Source organism: Anopheles ziemanni, chromosome 2 (genome assembly GCF_943734765.1).
Source record: "Anopheles ziemanni chromosome 2, idAnoZiCoDA_A2_x.2, whole genome shotgun sequence".
NCBI classification, from domain to species: Eukaryota; Metazoa; Arthropoda; class Insecta; order Diptera; family Culicidae; genus Anopheles; species Anopheles ziemanni.
This window is the reverse complement of record NC_080705.1, coordinates 35007591-35029136: the sequence shown is the minus strand read 5'-3', so window position 1 is coordinate 35029136 and position 21546 is coordinate 35007591. Positions and strand designations below refer to the sequence as shown.

Here is a 21546-nt window from a genome sequence, read left to right as displayed (position 1 = left end):
ATTTCAATCCACATATTCGTTTATTTCAATAAATATACATTGAATTTCAAATAACAACAATTACAATTACAATATTACTATTCGTTACGGTAACAATACGTTTACACTTAAGATGTCCATCCTGTCTCCGTGTAAAATCCGGGAGATGCCTTTTCCATCGACTGTACCGCTCTGCGTCCGGATCAGCTTAGCGTCAGAATGCCGGGAAGATTCGGGGTATGACTTCTTGGCTGCATCTGTTGAGAGGCCTCTTGCTCAGCACAGCGCCAGAATGCTGGGATATGTGGTACAGACGATGCATTCTCTATCGGCTGCAGCGGTTGAGAATCATCCGGGACAGCACAGCGCCAAAGAACAGCTACCGGCAGCTGCCTTCCAAAACACAAACAGCAAACGCGGCTGTTTTATCATTATTTCATCTGTTTCACATATATAACACTACTGATCACGAAAAGAACACTAAATCACATATTTAAAATTGAAATTATTCACAACGCAAAGGTGGGCAAATATGGCGTCTCGTGTAATACCCATATCGAAAGCTCCTCTTGCACTGAATTCATCGCCGTCCCATGCACACATTCAAACATCGACAGTCCGCTTGCGGCGGGGATTTTCCTTCTACTCGCCCTCGCCTATGTTTTTGACAGATATTGCTGGCTGGGCAGTTTTGACGTTTCAGCTGTCAATGCCTCACATGTTGACGGGGCATTGTCAAGTCAAGAAATGTGTGTTTTCGCAAACATTGCGGCGTATTGAACAATTCTTCAAGTTTTCTGCATCGGAGTGTGTAATTTCTCAGGCTAATATGACGAAAAAGAAACCATTAGGTTAGTATTACATGAGGAATATGAACGACAACGATTTTATTGTGGTTTGTTTGTGTTTGCAGGAGTTGGGTTGAGCCGGGACGAGCGAATGCTGATAGTCGTCGGTGAAATCATTCAGGAACTCCTGAAAGCGCACAAGGAGGGCAAGGATGTGAATTTGAATCGGCTCAAAACACGCATCTCGTCAAACTATGGCCTGGAATCTGCACCTCGGCTGGTGGACATCATTGCAGCCGTGCCGCATGACGCTAAATCAGTCCTTCTTCCGAAACTTCGTGCGAAACCTATTCGTACGGCCAGTGGTGTAAGTAAGCTGGGTTGATACGTTTGAACACGATTGTATGTTATTATTTGTTCCACCTTTAGATTGCTGTGGTTGCTGTGATGTGCAAACCGCACCGTTGCCCGCACATAAACATGACGGGAAACATTTGCGTGTACTGCCCGGGTGGGCCGGATAGTGATTTCGAGTACTCCACGCAAAGTTACACCGGTTATGAGCCAACGTCGATGCGTGCCATCCGCGCTCGCTATCATCCCTTTTTGCAGACGCGCCATAGAGTTGAGCAGTTGAAACAGCTGGGCCATTCTGTGGACAAGGTGGAATTTATTGTGATGGGTGGAACGTTTATGTGCCTGCCGGAGGACTATCGGGATTTTTTCATCCGGAACCTGCACGACGCACTGTCCGGGCACAGCAGTTCGAGCGTAGCCGAAGCGGTGAAATATTCGGAAAAATCTCACACCAAGTGCATCGGCATCACGATCGAAACACGTCCCGACTATTGTCTCAAGCGGCACCTCTCGGATCTGCTTTCGTACGGTTGCACACGACTTGAGATAGGCGTTCAGTCGGTTTACGAGGACGTAGCAAGAGACACCAACCGGGGCCATACGGTCAAGGCAACCTGTGAAAGCTTTCAGATGTCGAAGGATGCCGGATTCAAGGTTGTTTCGCACATGATGCCTGACCTGCCGAACGTTGACATCGAGCGGGACATAGACCAGTTTATTGAGTTCTTCGAAAATCCAGATTTTCGGGCAGACGGTTTGAAAATATACCCGACACTGGTCATCCGTGGGACCGGACTATACGAGCTGTGGAAGACGGGCCGATACAAGAGCTACCCACCGTCGACGTTGGTAGATTTGGTTGCGAAAATCCTCGCCCTTGTGCCTCCCTGGACGCGAGTGTACCGGGTGCAGCGTGATATCCCGATGCCACTGGTTACTTCCGGCGTTGAACATGGAAATCTACGCGAGCTGGCGCTGGCACGCATGAAGGACCTCGGTACGGACTGCCGGGATGTTCGAACGCGCGAGGTGGGAATACAAGAAATACACAACAAGGTGCGTCCGTACGAAATCGAGCTAATCCGTCGGGACTACGTGGCAAATGGTGGCTGGGAAACGTTCCTGTCTTACGAAGATCCAAAGCAGGACATTCTCGTTGGCCTCCTTCGGTTGCGCAAATGCTCACCGGAAACGTTCCGCCCGGAGCTGATAGACAATTGTTCTATTGTACGCGAGCTACACGTTTACGGTTCCGTGGTACCGGTGAATGCGCGCGATCCTACTAAGTTTCAGCATCAAGGCTTCGGTATGTTGCTAATGGAGGAAGCAGAACGAATTGCAAGGGATGAGCATGGTAGTAAAAAGCTCGCAGTTATATCCGGGGTTGGAACGAGGAACTACTATCGTAAAATGGGTTACGAGCTCGATGGACCGTACATGTCCAAGTCATTGATATAAAGGTGACATGATGAATGTAACAAACGCTTCGTTAAAGAGTATGTAAAGGTATATTATAATTCCAAAAAGGAACTGTTACGTGTATTCTCTTGTACAACAATCCGATAAATAACCCTTAATCCCTACACGTGAGCTCTATTTACATGAAGATCACCTCGAGTACCGTATGAAAAATGCTTTTACAACAAAGCCCTCGGCACGGAAAGGTGCTCAATGAAATTGTCATAAGAAAGGTAAATCCTCATCCCTTCATTGCTGGAACTGTCGGCATGCAGCTGCCCTAGAAACCAAAGCAGTTCCTTGCATACCGGAAGCATTTCTTCCGCCGCACAACCGTTGAAGAGCACGGAAAACTTCACCGCCTGCTGCTGTTGCTGTACTAGATGGCGAAAGATTTCCTCTACGTACTGCTGACTCGTCACAACGTGATGGGCGAGAATGCGGATGGAGAGCAGAATGGGGGCTGCTTGTGGCTGCAGATGCGTGCCCGTGACGCTGGACAGAAAGTTGAGGCAGCTGTGGATAATATCGACGGAAGATTCATGAAGCAGTTGATCGGTCGGCATGAGATTGTAGCATTTGTGCAGAAGCCGTAGGCTACTGGGATGAAGTACTCTCCCGACAAAACATTTAATGATCCGTGCCAGTGTAGCTTCGTTCCTGTCGGGGGGGAAAAGATTGAACATAGATTAGCATTTCCGGTATTGTGAACAGGGAGGTGTAAACTTACTCCTGCTCGTAGTTAAGGGCAAGTTCGAGCGTTAGAATAATATCGTCTGCAGCTTCCTGTTCCGTCACAGAAGCCAAGAGACGGATCATAACCACCACTAGTCCCTGAGAAAAGAGCACCTTCGTGCCCTTCGGACTGGATCCGACGATGTTTTGCAGCGTCCAGAGGCATGTTTGCTGCAGTGGCCGGAAGTTGAGGTTTTCCGAAAGTGCAATCAGATACGCACCAGAGAAACTGGCTATTTTTTCGCAGCAAACATCATCCCCGAGCGACAGATTGCACAAACATTCCGCGGCTAGCAGTTGCAAGTTGTAGTCGTTTCCCGTCAGCTCCTTCACGATCACGTTGATGGCACCAGTAATACGTATAAAGTGGGAGATATTTTCCCGACTTTGTTGGAAGCCGAAGCTTAGACGTACGAGATCGAGCGGCTCGCAGCGCTTCCGCCGTTTGATGCGACCGGCCAATGCTTTGATTTCCTGCTCGGGAATGTGTTCGATGACACCAATCGAATGGTGCAACTCGCCCAGTCCTGCACGATTTCGGTCGAGCTCCTTCTTCCGGTGCGATTTCTGATCCAACTTAAGCTCGTTACGCTTTTGGTTGCGGATTTGTTCCACCAGCGGCTGCTGGTCGACGTCCATTTTTGTTGGAATAGCTTTGCTTTGTCCTTTAAATGCAAGCAAACTAAATTTTTGGAATTGAAACGATGACAGCTTTTGTTTCGTGAAGCGCCGTATACACGAACTGCAATGATGACAGCTTCAATTTTTGCTTATTTTCCGCTGTCAGTTATATTTTTTAATTAAATAAATAAAGATAATTAATTATCTAAAACAGTCCATCATTTAATATCGTTTCTCTTTATTATTGACCTTTTGACAGACACATAATTTTTCGGATTTCATGAGTGATAAATTCTAAAGTTAAACAGACACCAATATGTTAATCCTCTGCGGCTTCTTCCTCCTCGTCGAACTCCCCTTCTTCATCAGCGGTAGCTTCCTGATACTGCTGATACTCGGACACAAGATCGTTCATGTTACTTTCCGCCTCCGTAAACTCCATCTCGTCCATTCCCTCGCCAGTGTACCAGTGCAAAAATGCTTTGCGTCGAAACATGGCCGTAAACTGTTCGGTGATGCGTTTGAAAATCTCTTGTATTGCCGTAGAGTTTCCAATGAAAGTAGACGACATCTTCAAGCCCCTTGGCGGAATATCGCAAACGGCCGTTTTAACGTTGTTCGGGATCCACTCGACGAAGTAGCTACTGTTCTTGTTTTGCACGTTGGCCATTTGTTCATCAACTTCCCTCATCGACATGCGGCCCCGGAAAATAGCAGCCACGGTGAGATAACGACCATGACGAGGATCGCACGCCGCCATCATATTCTTAGCGTCGAACATTTGCTGAGTTAGTTCAGGGACGGTAAGTGCGCGATACTGCTGAGCACCGCGGGAGGTGAGCGGGGCAAATCCGGTCATAAAAAAGTGCAATCTAGGAAACGGCACCATGTTAACAGCCAGCTTACGTAGGTCAGCGTTCAGCTGGCCGGGAAAACGAAGACAAGTCGTGACGCCGGACATAGTGGCCGAGACCAGATGGTTCAAATCGCCGTACGTTGGTGTGGTCAGCTTCAGCGTTCTGAAGCAGATATCGTAGAGAGCCTCGTTATCGATGCAGTAAGTTTCATCCGTATTTTCAATCAGCTGATGAACACTCAACGTGGCATTGTATGGCTCCACGACAGTATCGGAAACCTTCGGCGACGGGACGACCGAAAATGTATTCATTATACGGTCCGGATATTCCTCGCGGATCTTAGAGATGAGGAGCGTTCCCATTCCGGATCCGGTTCCTCCGCCCAGCGAGTGAGTTAGCTGGAAACCTTGCAGACAATCGCAACCTTCGGCCTCCTTGCGAACGATATCCAACACGGAGTCGACCAGCTCGGCTCCCTCGGTATAATGTCCTTTAGCCCAGTTGTTCCCGGCGCCGGACTGACCGAACGCAAAGTTGTCTGGACGGAACAGTTGCCCATATGGACTAGCACGTACGGAATCCATCGTTCCGGGCTCGAGATCAATCAGTATGGCGCGCGGGACATATTTTCCGGAAGACGCCTCGTTATAGTACACGTTAATTCTCTCCAACTGCATGTCCGTATCTCCAATAGATTGTCCGCAAGGATCTATGCCATGCTCGTTGGAAATCACTTCCCAAAACTTGGCCCCAATCTGGTTACCACATTGGCCGGCCTGAAGGTGAACTATTTCGCGCATCTTTCCAAACTATATAGAAATCAAAATTGTGTTCCCTGTTTAATCTAATTTAAATGATTTGGAACTAATCTACTTACCAAGTCTCTTCTGTCTTAGCTGTGTAAATATCTGACAAACCGGATTGTTTCGTCAAACTAGCGACCAAACTCTTGGGAGCTTCGAAAAGAAATGAATTGAAATGCATCTCGAAGGCCAACATGTAATTCTTTCAATGAGTGCTATGATTGCTAACACTCACAAAAAGTATATATCTATGCTGAATCACATCATATTGTACCCACAAGTGAAAGCTAAACAGGCACCAGTTGGTAGTTATGGTAACCCCTATTACTTTTGTACAATCAACCTCTTTTAGTCAAGCAAAGAGCAAACGATTAAATAATAGCGACGGTAATGGTTTAGATAAATTTGGTGAAGTACGAATGGCTACGCGCAGAACAGGACACAAACGATTCAATACAACACAATTTAGTTCCATTGATTCACATTTTAGGCAACAGCAGTTTCAACGGCACAGAGCTTCTAGGTGCTTCGATAACTACTAACGATTATGCCATTATGATCGAAAAAAAAACACTAGAAACCCGATTATAAAGGATTCCCATTTCAAACTCGTGCAAAGAATTGAGGTATGTAGTTCTGTGGGTTTTTTTTTGTTCAAAAATCTTAATTTTGAGGAAACAAATGTTTCTTTCATAAATTACGTTAAAGATATTTCATTGGGATTTTTTATTATTTTCACATATTGTTTTGTAACACATCGTTTGCTCTCATCGCAAATTGATTTGTTTTGTCACTGATTGTTCTTATGTTATCTTTGACAAGTTGGATCGATTCAATTTCTCGCTGTACTCCTTCCCATTTCTAATGCCATTTTGAAACTTTAATATTCTTGGTTGGGATGCCTTTCTTTAACTGTATTTCTTAGTTTCCTTTTTTATTACTTTTTTATACAATTTATACAATACTAATTATTTTGTTAAACAACTTGGATTCGCTTTTCGCCATATTTTCCCCTCTTTTACTTATAGTACTTTCACTTATATCTCTTTTCGATTCATTCGTGTTTTTTTGTTGTGCTAGATAGTTGATCTTTTTGTTTTTGTTACTTTGATTTTCTGGTTTCGGTACTCTACGATCCTATTACTATTATTTAGTCAATACATTTCGGACCCTCCTATTTGCACGTCATGTGCCAATTACTTTGCACTACTTAATAATAGCAACTGTTCAACCAACCACGTCGACTACACAATCGTGGCTTAGTTTCTTTTTGTTGGATTTTCGATTTGGCGCACCGTTTGTTTTTTGTTGTTGCATTCTTTATCGTTAAGGATACCGCTATGCATTAATGTTGATTACACAATAGCTAATATAACGTACAAACATTCGGATTTTCTTAGTTTGAATGTTTTCCAACGGCTAAACAATTAGTTTTGTGTTTTTGTGTTTTTCCTTCTTTCCTTGATATTGCAGCAGGCAGATATTCAATGATAGACAATTTCTTCGTAACGGCATGTTGTTTGATCTTTTATGTTCTTCTAACCTGTCTCTTTGAAGCTTCAGTAGCCGGATGAACGGGTTTTCATGACAATCATTACTTTATCTCCACCTTGTTTCTGCCAGCTAGCCTAAGAGCAACAATAACGGAGCAGGTTCTCGCTACAATGCTACAGTTACTTTCGGCCCGGTGCTGCTGTGTAAATGTGATTATCTGAGAACAATTAGCGTCTATAACGATTTATTGATTTCTAAAAGTCGCTCCTAAACTATCAATTCGTTATTTGCGTCACTCTACGCAGTGTCTGCAAACTCCAGGAAAATGTCTTCTGCAAACTTAATTGTATTCCGTTGTGGGCTTCTTTTACTCCACCGCAAATTTAATGCTGCCGCAGACGCAGTCGCAGTGTCGTTTGGATTATGTTTCTACATTCTGACGGATTGTAAGCTCAGTTGTGTATTGTTACGATGCAGCGGTAAATTCCTAAACACTCGAGTCCTTCTAACAGTATTTAGATAAACCGGAAACCAGTCAGAAACAAGAGTGGCATGCAGACGCAATGCAAGACGGAAATAAGACTAGGTAAAATAGATACTATATGAATCGGGAACTGATTTCGGATGCTTCAAGATTCAACATTGTTATGCACTATTGCAGCTATGTGCTGTTCATTTTCATCAGGCTCTAGTAGCGTCTGTTGTGTATCCTATTCCGGAATCAAACAATCGGAATTGCTTGCCATGTAGTAATGACTTACTCTTCCAATATTATAACATGCGTATAACAATTTATAATCATACTTTTCGTGGATCATGTTGTTTACAAATGCGGTTGAGCTACAGGCTTGTTCATCTAAACATGCCTCCTCCGATGTTAGGAGTAACGGGTTTCAAATAGATTTTCGAGATTTGTGTTTTCTTGCAAATAACGACGAATCAAGTAAGAATTTTTCTTTACGTTCGATATGTCCGCTCAAACCATCAAACTTACATTCTGCCGATTGTTGCCTGTTGGTGCCTAAACACTATATCTGTCTTAACTGTATATGACTGGTTTTTAAGATTTTTCTACCATTTTGTTCAACCTGTTTGGACAACCTGTATAGTAATTCTGCACTACGAATTAAAACGTTTGTTGTGACTGATGTGGCGCATTGTTCGCAGATTTGTAGTATCCATATTTGTTTGAACAAAAGAAGATAGATGAGAACTTGCCTGCCAAGACAGTGAGAGAGGTATATCGTCAGTAAAAATATTAGTAGTAGTAGTAGTAGTAACAGGAGTAGTAGACTTGCGATCCACTACAACCAATACTATCGAGAGCAGAGTTATCTGCTTCAAGAACAAAGACTGTACATACGTGTGTTGAACTTTTCTATCACAAAATTCTTCCTTCATCCGACCTCAACGACTCTTAAGATTTATGTTATACGTCTCTGCTGTGTACACGTGGGAAGATGAAAGTTTAGAGAGCGTACAAAGCTTTTGTTTTATGCTTCCCATTCCTTTATCATGCAAGTGATTGATCTGCTCTGATTTTGATGTCTGAAGCGTATGCCACCAATGTATACTAAACTCTATTTAAAGCTACTGCATCAATTTTTTATAAGTTTTTTCTTCTAATAAGTGTTTGCTTTGTTTGTCTAGTTGCTTTACCCAGTGTGTATGAGCCGAATTTGGCCGAATTGCCTTACTGGTTGTTTCTTAAACCTTTTTGTTTCCATTATACTAAACTGTTCTTTTTGTTTGTATCTGTGTGTTGTGAATGGTTTTTTTTTAAATTTTTTTTTTATCATTATCAATTTACGCCCGGTTACATATCTTCCTGTTCGTCTCAGCATTGTTATCAATTCTAGCTAATTATCAATTTGTGATCGATCGAAGCACTTAACAATTTTGAAAACACTTCTATCACCATTTATTCTGTAATAATTTATTTTCGAGCTACGCCGACTGACAGTTCAACACATCCGCTCTTAATACTGTAACAAAACCTTCTTCCGTATCCATCGCCGTAACATTCGTGTTGGATGGTTTTATACTTCAAATTAATTATCCGTAACAACTTAGGCTACCGAAATGAACTTGTTTAATCTTAGCTGAATAACAAAACCTTCACTTATTTTCGTTTCGCCATTTTGCACACGATAAAATAGTGTTGAAAAGAAAACTAGACTCAAAAGATCATCATTAAGCCAGTAACACGCATTATATATTCTAGATCGATTCGCTGTTCATAATCTTCCATGGATTTTGTTAAAGTTATATCTTTAATCCCTATCGTTATAACAGTAGTAAATATGTACCCCTCGCTAAGAGCTAATTGTGTGCAAATGCAAGTAGATCAGACAATTACACACACACAAATATACACACACAGACACTGCCGTACTACCACAGGATAGAAACCGGTAGGGTGCACGCGTGGTGTCCATTTCCGGCGCCTTCACGCGTACTTTGTGAAAATATAGCTAGTACCCAAAATCACATTTGACGCGACAGACGATGCAATGGAAGTAGTAGTAGTTGGATATACTAACACTACTGGTAGTGGCATATTCAATTGCAACAAACAGCAGCTATTATGTATAGTGTAGTCCCTAGTGCTAGTCCTTCCGTATTTTCGAATCCATCGTTCTACTAAATTCCCGTTTATCACCTCTAAAAAGTAGAAATCAAGCCAAGTTGTGTTTGGTTTTCTTTGTTTGTTCGCTTAGATTTGCTTTCGAAATTGACATTCTTGATTATCGATCGTTACATCTATTAATTCCTTACCAGCACCCGTTAGTTTGGCCGTTGTGTGTTTCTACGCTTCGGTTTCGTTTTTCTTCTCTCACCCGAATGTCCTGCACTCTCCTTTGCTCTGCATGTTCCACATTTTCAACCGAGTTTTCCGCATCACACCATAGAAGAAGCTGTGTATTACACGTACATTTAATCTTACTCTCAGTTAAAACAGTTTTGGTCTTTCACAGTTCACAAACTTCGCAAAGGCAACATAGAATGTGTATAGTACACCAAATAATTTCCCTCGCTGTTTCCCACTACGGTCGCATATCCCACTCTGACAGCTTGTGCGTGGTAGAGTTTGTGAAAATTCTTACTCGATACGGTACCGATTAGTGTATTTTTGCTGTAGACTAATTGATTGATTGATTGATTTTGTGTCCTCGTGTACAGTTTCATCCATTTTGTATGCTTTTTATTTTCCTAAGGAATTTGGTTTTGAGTTTTCCTATGATAACTCAATCGGTGTTATACTTTTCTTCACTTTACTTTTTAATTCTGTCCCGTCTTCCGCCGAATGCAATCTTACTCCCAGGATACCCTTTCTGCATCATCCATTGAACGTACGGCTTTCAAATCCACTTTTTTGATCGGTATCCATTTTTGAAATTGAACACATTAGCTCGATTGTTCTTTACCATCCTTCCAACTGGTTGTTGGCTGCTACCGTGTTTCACCTTCGACACAGTGGAACATCTCTCCGCAGTGGGGAAAAGCGGTACAGTGTGTGAGATAGTGTGTTATCTGGTTTGATAATTCAATATGAATTTTACTAAGTATATATATGTATATATTCTTCCCTCTATTCGGACGCTCTACGTTTTTGTTTATATTTTTTTCTAGATAGATGGGAGTATAGAAGAATGTGAAAAGATGCAGTCTCTAAACAGTGCTACAAGATTTCCAAAATCCGTTACCGCTTTACCGCCCTTTTTCGCTTCTTACGTTTGACATGCTAGTACTAGTAAGTTGCTACAGCTGATCCACAATTGATTGTTTTGGTTTTGATTGTTTGTTAGGGTAGAAAATGATAACAAATTGTTATTAGAATAAATTGCAAATTATATTCCATGCTCACGTATGCTCATCAGGTAGATATAAAATAAATAACTTTGCTCCCTTGATTCAAGCAGATTAAACTGCAACCTTCCATCCATTTCAGCCGGACCGTAAGAACGGGTATGCCTTTTCCCCCGATAAGTCCTGATTAAACATGCTGCTGTGTCGCGAACAAATTCCATTGGTTTGCAACCATGAAGTGCCACAAGTGGTGTTCTGGTGATGCCCTTGCCACCGAAACACGGGCGGATAAATTAATATTCAATTACAGTATACCCGGAAATACTTCTTTACCACCCTATGAACAGCTGCACGTAATTCGTGATTGACTTTCTTTTGATTTTGGCTATCGCGAGTACGTCATTCGTCGGAAAGTTGTTTGTTTTGGGGTTTTAACGCTGTAAAAACTCCTTGAAAATGCATGCAGCAAACCGTTGGAAGTTTTAGGCTTATTCATATCTTTGATAGTCAAAGTATGAGTTGCCTCTTTCGTTTGGTTGTTTTTTTTTCTTTCCAACGATTTTAGTATCATTTTCGTGTCGTTTCTGCCGTCTGTAAAACAACCTTTTCACCGTGTTGTCTTTGGAGTTTCGGTTGTTTTGGTTAGTGGCTGGTTTTCAATTTCATTTTCCAGTTTCCTCACAACGCTCTCTCCCTTACGCAGTTGACCACCATTCAGTTTGTGACTGTTCGGATTGTTTCTAGTTCCCACTCGCTCGGCGGAAGATTTGCCCATACCCGCGACAGCTCATGTACGCCGTTACATTTCCGCATTCGCGCCGTATTTGACCTAAAAACTGGCTCCGTAAGACACAAGCTCTCCGCTCCTTTCCGGGTTTCCGAAGGTCGCAATCTCATGAATATTTAAATGGCGTCAAGCTTTCTGACGATCCTTGTTCGTACGGTTTCGGTTTTGTTGTTTTCGTTCTCCTTTTTCTCTATCCCCCGCGGTTCATATCGGATATTTTTCCTCCCTTTCTTTAAACCACGTGGCAAACCACTAGCGGCTGAGGCTGAGCGGCGAAATTCCAACAGTTTTCGTTTTGCAATTTGGATTTTACATTTTCTTTCCGAACAACCACTCCGCCGTCAGCAAGCAATTTCCTCCGACTTGAGTTGGTTTTTCCTCTCCAGTTTTTTTTTGTCAGATCGGTGGCAACGGGAAAGCAAACATCAGAATCGCGTAAGCGTGCTGTAAGCGAAGAAAAAATAACCGAACAAGTGATGGTGGATTCGCGTACGGCCGAAGGATTCGCGAACAAGACGAGAAAGAGGTTCGAAAATGGTAGGGCGAAGGTGGTTTTCCACGTTCCACCAGAAGCAACAGGCACACCGTTGGCACTGGGAGCGAACAACGGCAGGCGTAAATGAGCAGTAAAATAAGTGCTTATGGGGCAACATGATCGTCATGCCATGGGAATGCTGAACCGACGAACTGTTTCTTTTTTTTTTTCTGGCGAGTTTGTCAGATTCGAGTGAAGAAAACACAACGGGGAAATGGCGATTTCAATTTCTTATCAATTTTGCGGGGATGTGACTTGTCTGGTAAGTACGGAGATTTTTTTTTCTTGAGTAGTTGTGTTGAACACTGTTCTACACTTGCTATGAAATGATAGCAAAAAAGAATAAGAAATGAAAATTGCACACTTTGCCATCCCCACTGAATTTCAAGTGGAGTACGAATGATTTTTCATAGATGCAATGCCATTCCATGCTTTCAATACCAATCTCTACGTCGAGAAGGATTGAATGTTTGTCTCATAATTAACAGTAGTTTAATGATTTTTTTTCCATTTATGCCTATGGTTGTTTGTTTTTGTTTTGTATAGTGTAGCTCGTTGACTTTAGTTTGCCAGTTTGATTTAGTGTTGACGACTACGTACACCGCGTGTCTAACGGGTTCTAACAGATTAAACATGTTTAAGATCACTACGTATATGTATGTAGAGTTTTGTATATACGTAGCTATGTTGTCGTGTTATTGATCTGCCTTAGTTTTCCGTTTTTTTTATATTTAGTTAATTGGTTTGCTTCGTCCCCAATTAGCTCCCTTTCTTCAATAGGCACATATTAGCAATTTCATTTTTTTAAATAATTCGATTATGTCCGGGTTGTTCGTTTTTTCATGATTTGGTTTAGTTTTTCTCATTTTTTTTTTGACTGGTTATTGGGGTTTGAATTCTTGTCGCACATACATCTGCGGGTACGGGTTTCTCTCTACGGAACTACCAAACAAAGCAAGCGGTTAACGATTGCACGTGATACGTGTTTTTATTTTTCATTTGCAGAAGTATCCTACGCATGCTACGTTTGCAGTTCTGTGCCATGTATCTACGTCGCAGGTTTTGACCGCGACACTTAATGCTTCGGCAGCGCGCTTGGAAGGTAAGTGCATTTTAGGGTGAATTTACTTTTGTTCAATTGCTGCAAGAGTTGATGAAACTCGCTGACCGACACACACACACACACACACACACATGCTACGCAACAAGGGCTATAAGAGATGCTAGCGTTGGAAAGAAGTTGAAGGAAAACGGGGAAATGCAAAGAAATCATATTCCCCAAAACTCGCCTTCACACTGCGCAGAGAACGCGACGACGGCAGACGAGGGTATTGTCATGAGTGGATTGATTGACTTGGTTGATGTTTTACTAAATTTTCTTTTTCTCTCTTCTTCTTATGTTCTCCCACATCCTTTTTCCATTGGTCCTTCAGAGTAGAGTGTAGATGAAAGTGGGCGAAAGGTGAACGGGTTCGTGACTCCCCAGCTAGTTTCTGGCAAAAACAGTGCGAAACGTCGAGTCACCCGCTTCCATCTTCCGTATAGATTGCTATTTCGTTACACACTAAGTTACAAAACGTTCCTATATTAGAGTTCCGGCTACGGCGGAAACGTGTGGGGACATTCGAAACCACGCAGCAGCCCACAGCGCAGCCGACAGGGGGCTGTGTTGGAGGCTTTTCCTAATTAACACAGCAGCAGTGACCCCAGCGGAGCAATACTTGACACTTTGGAGCGGAAGCGATAAGCATGTTTACGGGAACGGCAGAGAAGGATGTCATCCCGGAGGAACGAAGCGGCTGGAGTGCGGAGAGCGGCGAGAGATTCCAGAATGAAGCACACTTTGTAGAGTTGCTCTGGACGGATTGACAGAGTTGTCGCTGGAGTGGGGAGAAGAAACCGTGGAGGGGATGCAGCGAGAGCCGGGCGGGGGGCGTACTAGAAGAGCGTTTCCTTGGACCACTTGCGCGACGGGCCCGGGATGCAGGGGTCGTTGGTGGAGAGGGCGGGCGCGGACGAGGACGGGTCATTGTCGTCGTCATCGTCGATCGCCAGGATCGGCAGCTCGAGAATCACAGAGGGACTTTTGATGTTGGTAGTGGCGTTGTTGTTGTTATTGTTGCTGGTGCCAGCGCTGTTCTTAATGATGACGTTCACCTCGACGCACTGCTGCCTCGTCGAGCTCGGCTCGGCAGATGCCCCTCGGTGGCCATCTTTAGAATTGCCCGCGTTTCGCCTGGTGTTAGTCTTGTTTGGAGCTCGTTTGGCACTGCCCGCGTCCATGTCGCTGTCGTCGTCGCCATCGGGCACGCGCACCGTGATGGTCGGCAAACCCGACACCGACCGTGCTCTCGTCCGGTCGCAGCCCGCTAGCGGCACTTTGGGAATGGCTCCGAGGGGCGACTGACGCAGCTGGCTGTGGACGCTGCTGCTGGTGTTGGTGCTGTCATTTGGCTGCTGTCTTTCGATGATTGCTCTGGTCTCGATGCGGTTCCCCACGCTCGGCCGCTCCCTGCTCTCGCTCGCTCCCTTCGCGCCGGATCGATGGCTAATTGAAAGACTACTTAAATAGCTAGTGTCAGTTGTTGGCTGGTGGTGCTGGTGCTGGTGCTGGTGCTGCCGGCTGCTGTCGAGTTCGTGCTCGAGCTCGAACCGTGTCCCGCTCGGTGCGTCGCGTGGCAGAAGAATTCCACCGTCCGCCTCCTCGTCGTCGCACTGGGCCAGCGTTGACTGGCGACGGTAGAGGGCGCCCCGGTTTGACCGCTGGGCCCCCGCTGCCGGCTGCTGCTCTTCGTCCTCCTCGTACGGCATCGTTAAGCTCAGCTCGTCGCTATCGGTGCTGAACTGCTGCAGATCCTCGTCCGTGTCGGCCCCACTGTCGTCGCCGAACACCGAGTCCGAGCCGCAGCTCTTGGGCTCCGTGTCCTGGCAGTCCGCCGACGACATCTTGAAGGAACTGAGCGACGCTAGGGGTGCCCGCCGGACCGCGCCACCACTCCCGCTGGCGTTAGCGTTGGCACTATTGCTGCTGGTATTGCGTTGATTGCTGGGGTGGCCACCGACGCTGGCCCGCTGCGTCTGGTGCGCCGAGCTCCCGTTCGCTATGCTGGCGTCGTCGATGCGATGCCCGTTGCCGTAAGCACGACCGGACGAAGATGGCTGCCGTTGACGGTACCCGAAGCCGTCGTCCACGGTGCACCCGATCCCGACCGGGTACTCCGAGATGCAGTCGATCGAACTGTCGTCGTACAGGGAGGTGACGAGCCGCGGTCCGCCGGTCGAAGTTGACGGCTGAGGCGTCGGCTGCAGACCCGAACCCCCCCGGCTGCGACTGGTTGAGGGGCGCTCCGAGTCGCCGGTGGTGCTCCGATGCGCCACCCGCTCGCTCGGGCAGGGCGACGATTTCGGGGTCGCTTCGATGATGTTGATGCCGGGATAGAACGGCTCCCAGTCGGCGGTATCGTCCCGGCTCTGCTGCCTCGACGGTGACCGCGATATCGGTGGTAAGGAGGAAAGGCCAAGCGTGATGGCGGAGCATCGCCGCTCGAGGAAGGAACTCTCCGTGCTGCAGCACGTCATCGCGCTACTGCGGCGAGATTCGTTGCACTACAATCAGAAACGGAATGGATTAGATTTACCCAACCTCTGACCACAAGCAGCCAGGCAGCCCGCTCACCTTGTTCGGCACCGAAAGGTAATTGCTTGGATATCCGATTTCGGCCGTCGTCGTAAACTGATCGAACTCGTCGTCCGCCTCCTCGCCGTCGCTCTCCATCACGTAGTCGTCCTGCCCGAAGCTTCCGCCCATGTTGTAGGCACTAAGTACGCGCGACGACACCGACACGCTGTTCCGGTGCCCCCGCGTGCTACTGTAGGAGAAGCGCCTCGACGGGTTCAGCAGGCTGCTGTAGCCGCCGCTGATCGACGACATCCGGCGGCCACGGCTCAGCATGGGCGGGGCGCTCACGTTCCCGAGCGATAGTAATCGGTCGCGCTGCAGTCCCGGGTAGTTGATGTTCAGCTCTTCCTGCAGCAGGGAAAACGCGGTCGCCTCGATCGCTTCCTGCAGTTCGCGCTCTTCTTCCTCCTGGATGACGGCCGCTGCGACGGCTGCTATCGTTGGATCCTGGAGTTCAGGTAAAACGGTTTTACTTGCTTAGGTTTAACGAAAAGGAAGTTCTTTACTGATGGGTTTAATCAAATGACAATTTCAACGGGTTTTGTTTATCCATGGAAAAACATTTAATTATGTGGATTTTATTTACTAGACAATATGTAAGCAGTCGAAATATTTTATCGCTAACAAATTCTTAATATTTTCCTAGAAAAGCGTACTTCTTAGTTTATATCACAGACAAAAACTTGTCTTGTTGTAATTTAAATTTAGCTTAGAGAATATCTTAAACTTTAGACAATATGTGATCGACTTTCAAGTTTACGGGTAAAAACATTCTAAAAAGATAAAAAGGTTATAGTGTACTGTACTTATACAAAGTTAGCATACTGTCTAAGAAAACAATGGTCCGCAAAATGGGGTTTACAAATAAGTTCTTCATCGTGATTTTTTTTATTGCCGAACTGGAACTATAAGGAATTTTTGGCTTGTTTCTTTATTTGCTTGTGGTGGATATTATGTGATATGTTTGATGGTCTACTTTTAACTAGAAATAAGAAACGAAAACTTCTTTAGTAACGGAGGTTGTTTTCATATAAGGATTTTTCCAAACCGGAATTAAAAGGATTTTTCTCTTGTTTCATTATTTGCTTGTGATAAATGTTATGTGAAAAGTTTCGTGATCAACTTTGAACGAAACGGAAACTTCTTTAGTAACGGAGGTTGTTTTCCAATAAACATAATGAAAGATTCAAGTTAAGCACGGGTATTTGTGCATAAACGCTTGCAGACAAATCCTCCGGCAGTTGAGCAGGTGAGGGTGGTGTGGCGCTGTTCGGTAGAGGATCAACATGTTGTGGAAACAATATGCTAATTGATGTTGCTCGACCTTTCCACTTTCGTTCGCGCTCATCCACGTTGCTGGAATTTATTTTCTCATCTGCTTGCCATTTACCCAACCCCTCGGGTCGGGTTGCGCGCGGGGTTCGCGTGGGATTATGTTTCCACCATTCTTCCAAGGGGGCGCGCGAGCCGAGGAAAGAATGGTTGCGGTTTTTCAATTGGCCGTTTGCCAAGTTTTGCGCCGCTGTTGCATTCCATCCGGTAATCCTGTTTGTTTGCGTTTGGATTTTCCACACTTTGTTTGTCTTTCCCGGGGTCGGAAGTGAAATTGTTGCTATTTTGCGTTCGCAGCAAACACCTCCCCGGAATCGATCGGTGAATGTTTCATGAAGCTAATGTCTCCACTCCAGCCTAGCTAGACAGGCTGGGTGGCTTTAATTCCTTAATGAATTATTAACCGTCCGGAGGGCGGTCCGGAAGATACAGCCTGATACGCCCGAAACGAAACTCACCTTGAGTGCCTTGGCCGTCGACCGCGTGCGGCTCTTGTAGATAACCAGGAACACCATTAGGCCGAAGAAACCGCCGAGCGTGGCCGCTATCCGGACGCCGGTCATCACGTCGTACGTAGCGTAGAACTCCATCCTGAGCCGCTCCCGTTCCCGGTCGACCTGCGTTCGGTTGCTGGAGAGACGAAACGACGGTAACAGGGGGGTGGTTTGGGCCGGTTGGTGGGTGGTGGAGGTGGCGGAGGAGACGGTAGGGGTGGGAGTGGGGGGCTCGGTTGGCTGCGGCCCGGTCTTGCTCGGGTCGCCAGTGTGCGTGTGCACCGTAACGGTGCTGCTTGGTCCGGCAAGGTTCGGACCCGCACATGGCCACGAGAAAGTATGTAAAAGGGGATGGGACGGGACGGCGGGAAGGGATCACAGGGTGGTTCGTAGGTTTTTTTTGCGGGACAGTTTGTTTTTTTTTTTGTTTTCGACAGTACAGGTTAGGTAGACAACGAGCACACAGAACAGATGGACAGTATTAAAGAGACGAGAGAATATGATCGGCGATGATTAGAAGGAGGGAGAGAGGGAAAGAGAGAGAGAAATAGATATAGAAACAGAGAATGGAAGATAAAGAGAGACAGATATGTAGACCCAAAATGACGGATAAATGAACGGGCGTAATGAGGCCGCCGCAAAGGACCAAGCGTGAGGATGAGTGCGGGTTGTGGTTTTCGTCATCACAACTCCGGAACCGGCTTTGGAAAAAAAAAGCGTGGTGCAGAAAAGGTGAGCCATGCCATGCAGTGGAGTGAGAGGGGATGGATGTACGCATTACGATAAATATAGCCTGTGCCGTATCGCACACGGGACGTCCGCAACGACTGGACACTTGTTTCGAGCCCGGGGTCAGCGTGCGGTTTGCTATAATTCCCTTTCAACCGCCATCTTGTCGCAAAAGATTAACATTGTCATTCGGGTGCACGCCACCGTGCGGGGCCGGGCTTCGTCGCTGCTGGTTGAAGTGGTGAAAGATAAAAAGTGATCCCGTTGCGTTGACGTAGGTCCTAACGAGCTCGTGGTCGCTTTTCTTTCCCCGCTCGCGAGGTTATTCTTTCTGTCATCTCATCGCTATGAAATTTTCAATCCGACCGTTGCACGCCTCGCGACGTACCGGCGAGGAGTGTCTCATTTTGAAAGGTGTCTCCAAGGCTGTCTTTTCCAGCCTTCCGCCAGTTTGGCCGCTCGCAAGCTGGAGGCTGCTTGTTAGCGGGGCGGGATTAGTGCGAGAAGATTTATGGGCCAGTAAATAGCAGGTGAAGCTGGCACCGAACCAAATGCCACCGGTGGTGAAGCTGGAGCCGACGTTTATCACGGGCCGTGACAAACGGAAGCAAAATGAGTAGGAAGGTAAAAATAAACCTCTCTTACATGAGGCGGAGAAGAACTATAATGATAATGGTGGTTTAGTGAATGAATTTCCCTTGTAATTTAAGCGTTGTCACCATTGCACTGCGGAATATTATGAGAAGGATGGTCTAATTTATTGATTAGGGGACTGTTACAGGGCCAACGCGCGTAATTCCTTTTCAATTGGATCAAACCTATGCAGTCATACTTATAGTTTTAGAAAAAATCACTATCTAGGCAAAGTCCTGACCGCCAACTGATTTTATCCGGTCCGTAAGAAAATTTTAATTCTTCTTACAAAAACCCATGTCAATTTTAGGTTTTCTTTTAATCATTTGACCCTTTTTAGCAAATGTAAGGTGAACCCTGACCTAGAGTTTTCTTTTGCTGAAAATGTGTGTTACGGTACGACTCAGAATTTTCGGGTTTATATATTTTTGAGGAGTTTAATTGGATCAATCTTTTTTTTTCTCTCAAACTTAAACATGTTGAGTATGATACTAATTTAAAATTTAAAATTTCTGGATATAAACAAATTTTTGAATTAAAGTTTCTCCGTGTTAAGAAGAAGTTCACTGAAGAATCAATTTGTAAAAAATAAGTTCTAGAAAACATACGTGAAAGTTACAATGACTCGAAAGTAAAGTTCCAGGCGCCTTTGTCTAGAAACTCCTAAAAAACACCAGGCGCCTCCATTTTGAAATTCGGTGAAAAACACCAGGCACCTCCATCGGTATAAATTTGCTTAAAAGTCGAATACTGTTTAGGTTTTATAGGTGTAATTATCAGTATGAAGTGTTATATTATTGCATGATTTATCTTAACGTACTGACGTTATTTTGTGTTTCTTCCAGAGAATTAGATGGACCCATCGCGGTGAAAATCTTGTTCCAATCCACAAATCCTGCTCCGTATGGCCATTTAATGGAGAGGAATGAACCGATTGCAAACGACCGAGACCGAGAGTGCCCAAAGCACTCGAATGTGCGCTGACCTTCACGCTGCCGAGGGCGCCCCTAATGAGATCACGTAGTGCACTGGCGAGCTCATAAAGCAGCATTTGCCAGCAGCACTAAGTGCCCACCGCGCGATAATCCTACCTTCGCGGCCGCAAATGCTGCGTGCGGGTCGAGCAGATGAAGATTAAATTACTAACCATCCCTGCAACCGCCAACGGCCGCTGGCCGCTCGAGCTTCCATTTTTCGCACCATCGGGCTCGGGCCACTATCTCGTGGCTGTTAATTTGTAAGCGCACGGTCTAATGGTATGGTGTTAGCTGCGTTCAGAGTGGACAAGCGACGCGATCGGAAAAACGGACGAAAAGGGCAGACGGTTGTTGCACTGTAGCAACAAGCTGGCGCGGTAGATGCGATGTAATTAAAACCACATGAGCGAATCAACTATGGATGGGAGATAATGTGAGCATGGGAGACAAACCGCCCACGAACACGGGGGCGTTCGTGTGCCAAAGTTTGTGGTCCCATTTATCGTGTATCGATTTCACGTTCCAGGGAGGAGAGCCAGAGTGCATCGATCAATAGTAACGTCAGTTGAGAGGTGAAGAAGGGAAGGAAAGAGAGTGTTTCAGTGGCAGAAGAAGAGTGATTATCTAAGGTAGTAACTATTTTCTAACGCACAACATGCTTCGGATGAAGTAAACGGCATGCAGGATGTCGGGGGAATTCAGCCGTGGGACATGCGAGGAAAGTGTAGGACGTGTGGGTTCTGTGTTTTCGTGTTGTTTTTGCCAGAAGGAAAGGACTTTGTCCGGGAGGTTGCTTGTTACCTGAACTCCGGTGTGATGTTGCTGTGGCTGGGTGTGGCCGCGGTTGACGAATGGATGAAGAGATCGCTGGCACCAGGGCCCGGTTCGGGTGATTCTTGGCCCGCACCACCAACACCACCAGGAGCAAGTGACGAGATGAAGGCGGGTGGGGCGGATTGAAGTGTTGCGGTCCGGGGAGCCTGCAGCTGCGGGCCGGCGGAAGTCGACGCGAACACCGACGCCCCGGTCGAGCCGAACGAGTCCGAGTCGGTGGAGCTGGCGGCGAAGGACGAAGCAAGCGACGAAGGCGACGAAGGGTTGTAGGGGGAGTAGGACAAGGACGAGGAGTAGTACAAGTGCTCCGGCTGATGCACTTGCCGTTGCTGGTGGTGTTGCTGCTGCTGCTGCTGTTGCTGGTAGTGGTAGGATAAGGTCGGCGACGACGGATCTGACGCAACTGACCGTCGCGCGGCTTTTCCCATTGCTATGGAAACATTCTCTGTGGAAGAAAGGGGGGGAAATAAGCGAAACAGGAAGAGAGGTACAATTAGAAAGCCACATTACACGGTCGCGGGGTTCGCGCTCACTCGGACGAAGCAACGCAACGGTTGGGGAAAAGAAATATACAATCACAAGCAACACAACGGCAGACGTCAGTCAACACGTGGCCCGTGCTTCTTCAGTGTAGGAATGTTTTA

General features: G+C 45.9%; 4 protein-coding genes across 4 annotated transcripts; 1 reads left to right on the top strand and 3 right to left on the bottom strand.

The window, feature by feature from the left end:
- Positions 1–724: 724 nt before the first annotated feature.
- On the top strand, positions 725–2583 carry LOC131283001 (elongator complex protein 3). Its single transcript, XM_058312560.1, has 3 exons — positions 725–830; positions 893–1134; positions 1197–2583. Exons 1-3 carry the CDS (start codon positions 809–811, stop codon positions 2580–2582), a joined length of 1650 nt encoding a protein of 549 aa, XP_058168543.1. The 5' UTR covers positions 725–808; the 3' UTR covers position 2583.
- A 26-nt stretch (positions 2584–2609) lies between these two features.
- On the bottom strand, positions 2610–4004 carry LOC131283000 (uncharacterized). The gene is made up of 2 exons (XM_058312559.1): positions 3313–4004; positions 2610–3242 (listed from the first exon to the last, which is right to left on the bottom strand). Exons 1-2 carry the CDS (start codon positions 3954–3956, stop codon positions 2762–2764), a joined length of 1125 nt encoding a protein of 374 aa, XP_058168542.1. The 5' UTR covers positions 3957–4004; the 3' UTR covers positions 2610–2761.
- A 253-nt stretch (positions 4005–4257) lies between these two features.
- On the bottom strand, positions 4258–5595 carry LOC131283025 (tubulin beta chain-like). The gene has a single exon (XM_058312583.1). It carries the CDS (start codon positions 5593–5595, stop codon positions 4258–4260), a length of 1338 nt encoding a protein of 445 aa, XP_058168566.1.
- Positions 5596–14162: 8567 nt separating this feature from the next.
- Positions 14163–21330, bottom strand: LOC131282026 (uncharacterized). Its single transcript, XM_058311407.1, is given in 4 exon segments — positions 14163–15830; positions 15901–16350; positions 17694–18024; positions 20846–21330. Coding segments are annotated over 4 exon segments (2934 nt in total).
- Positions 21331–21546: the final 216 nt, after the last annotated feature.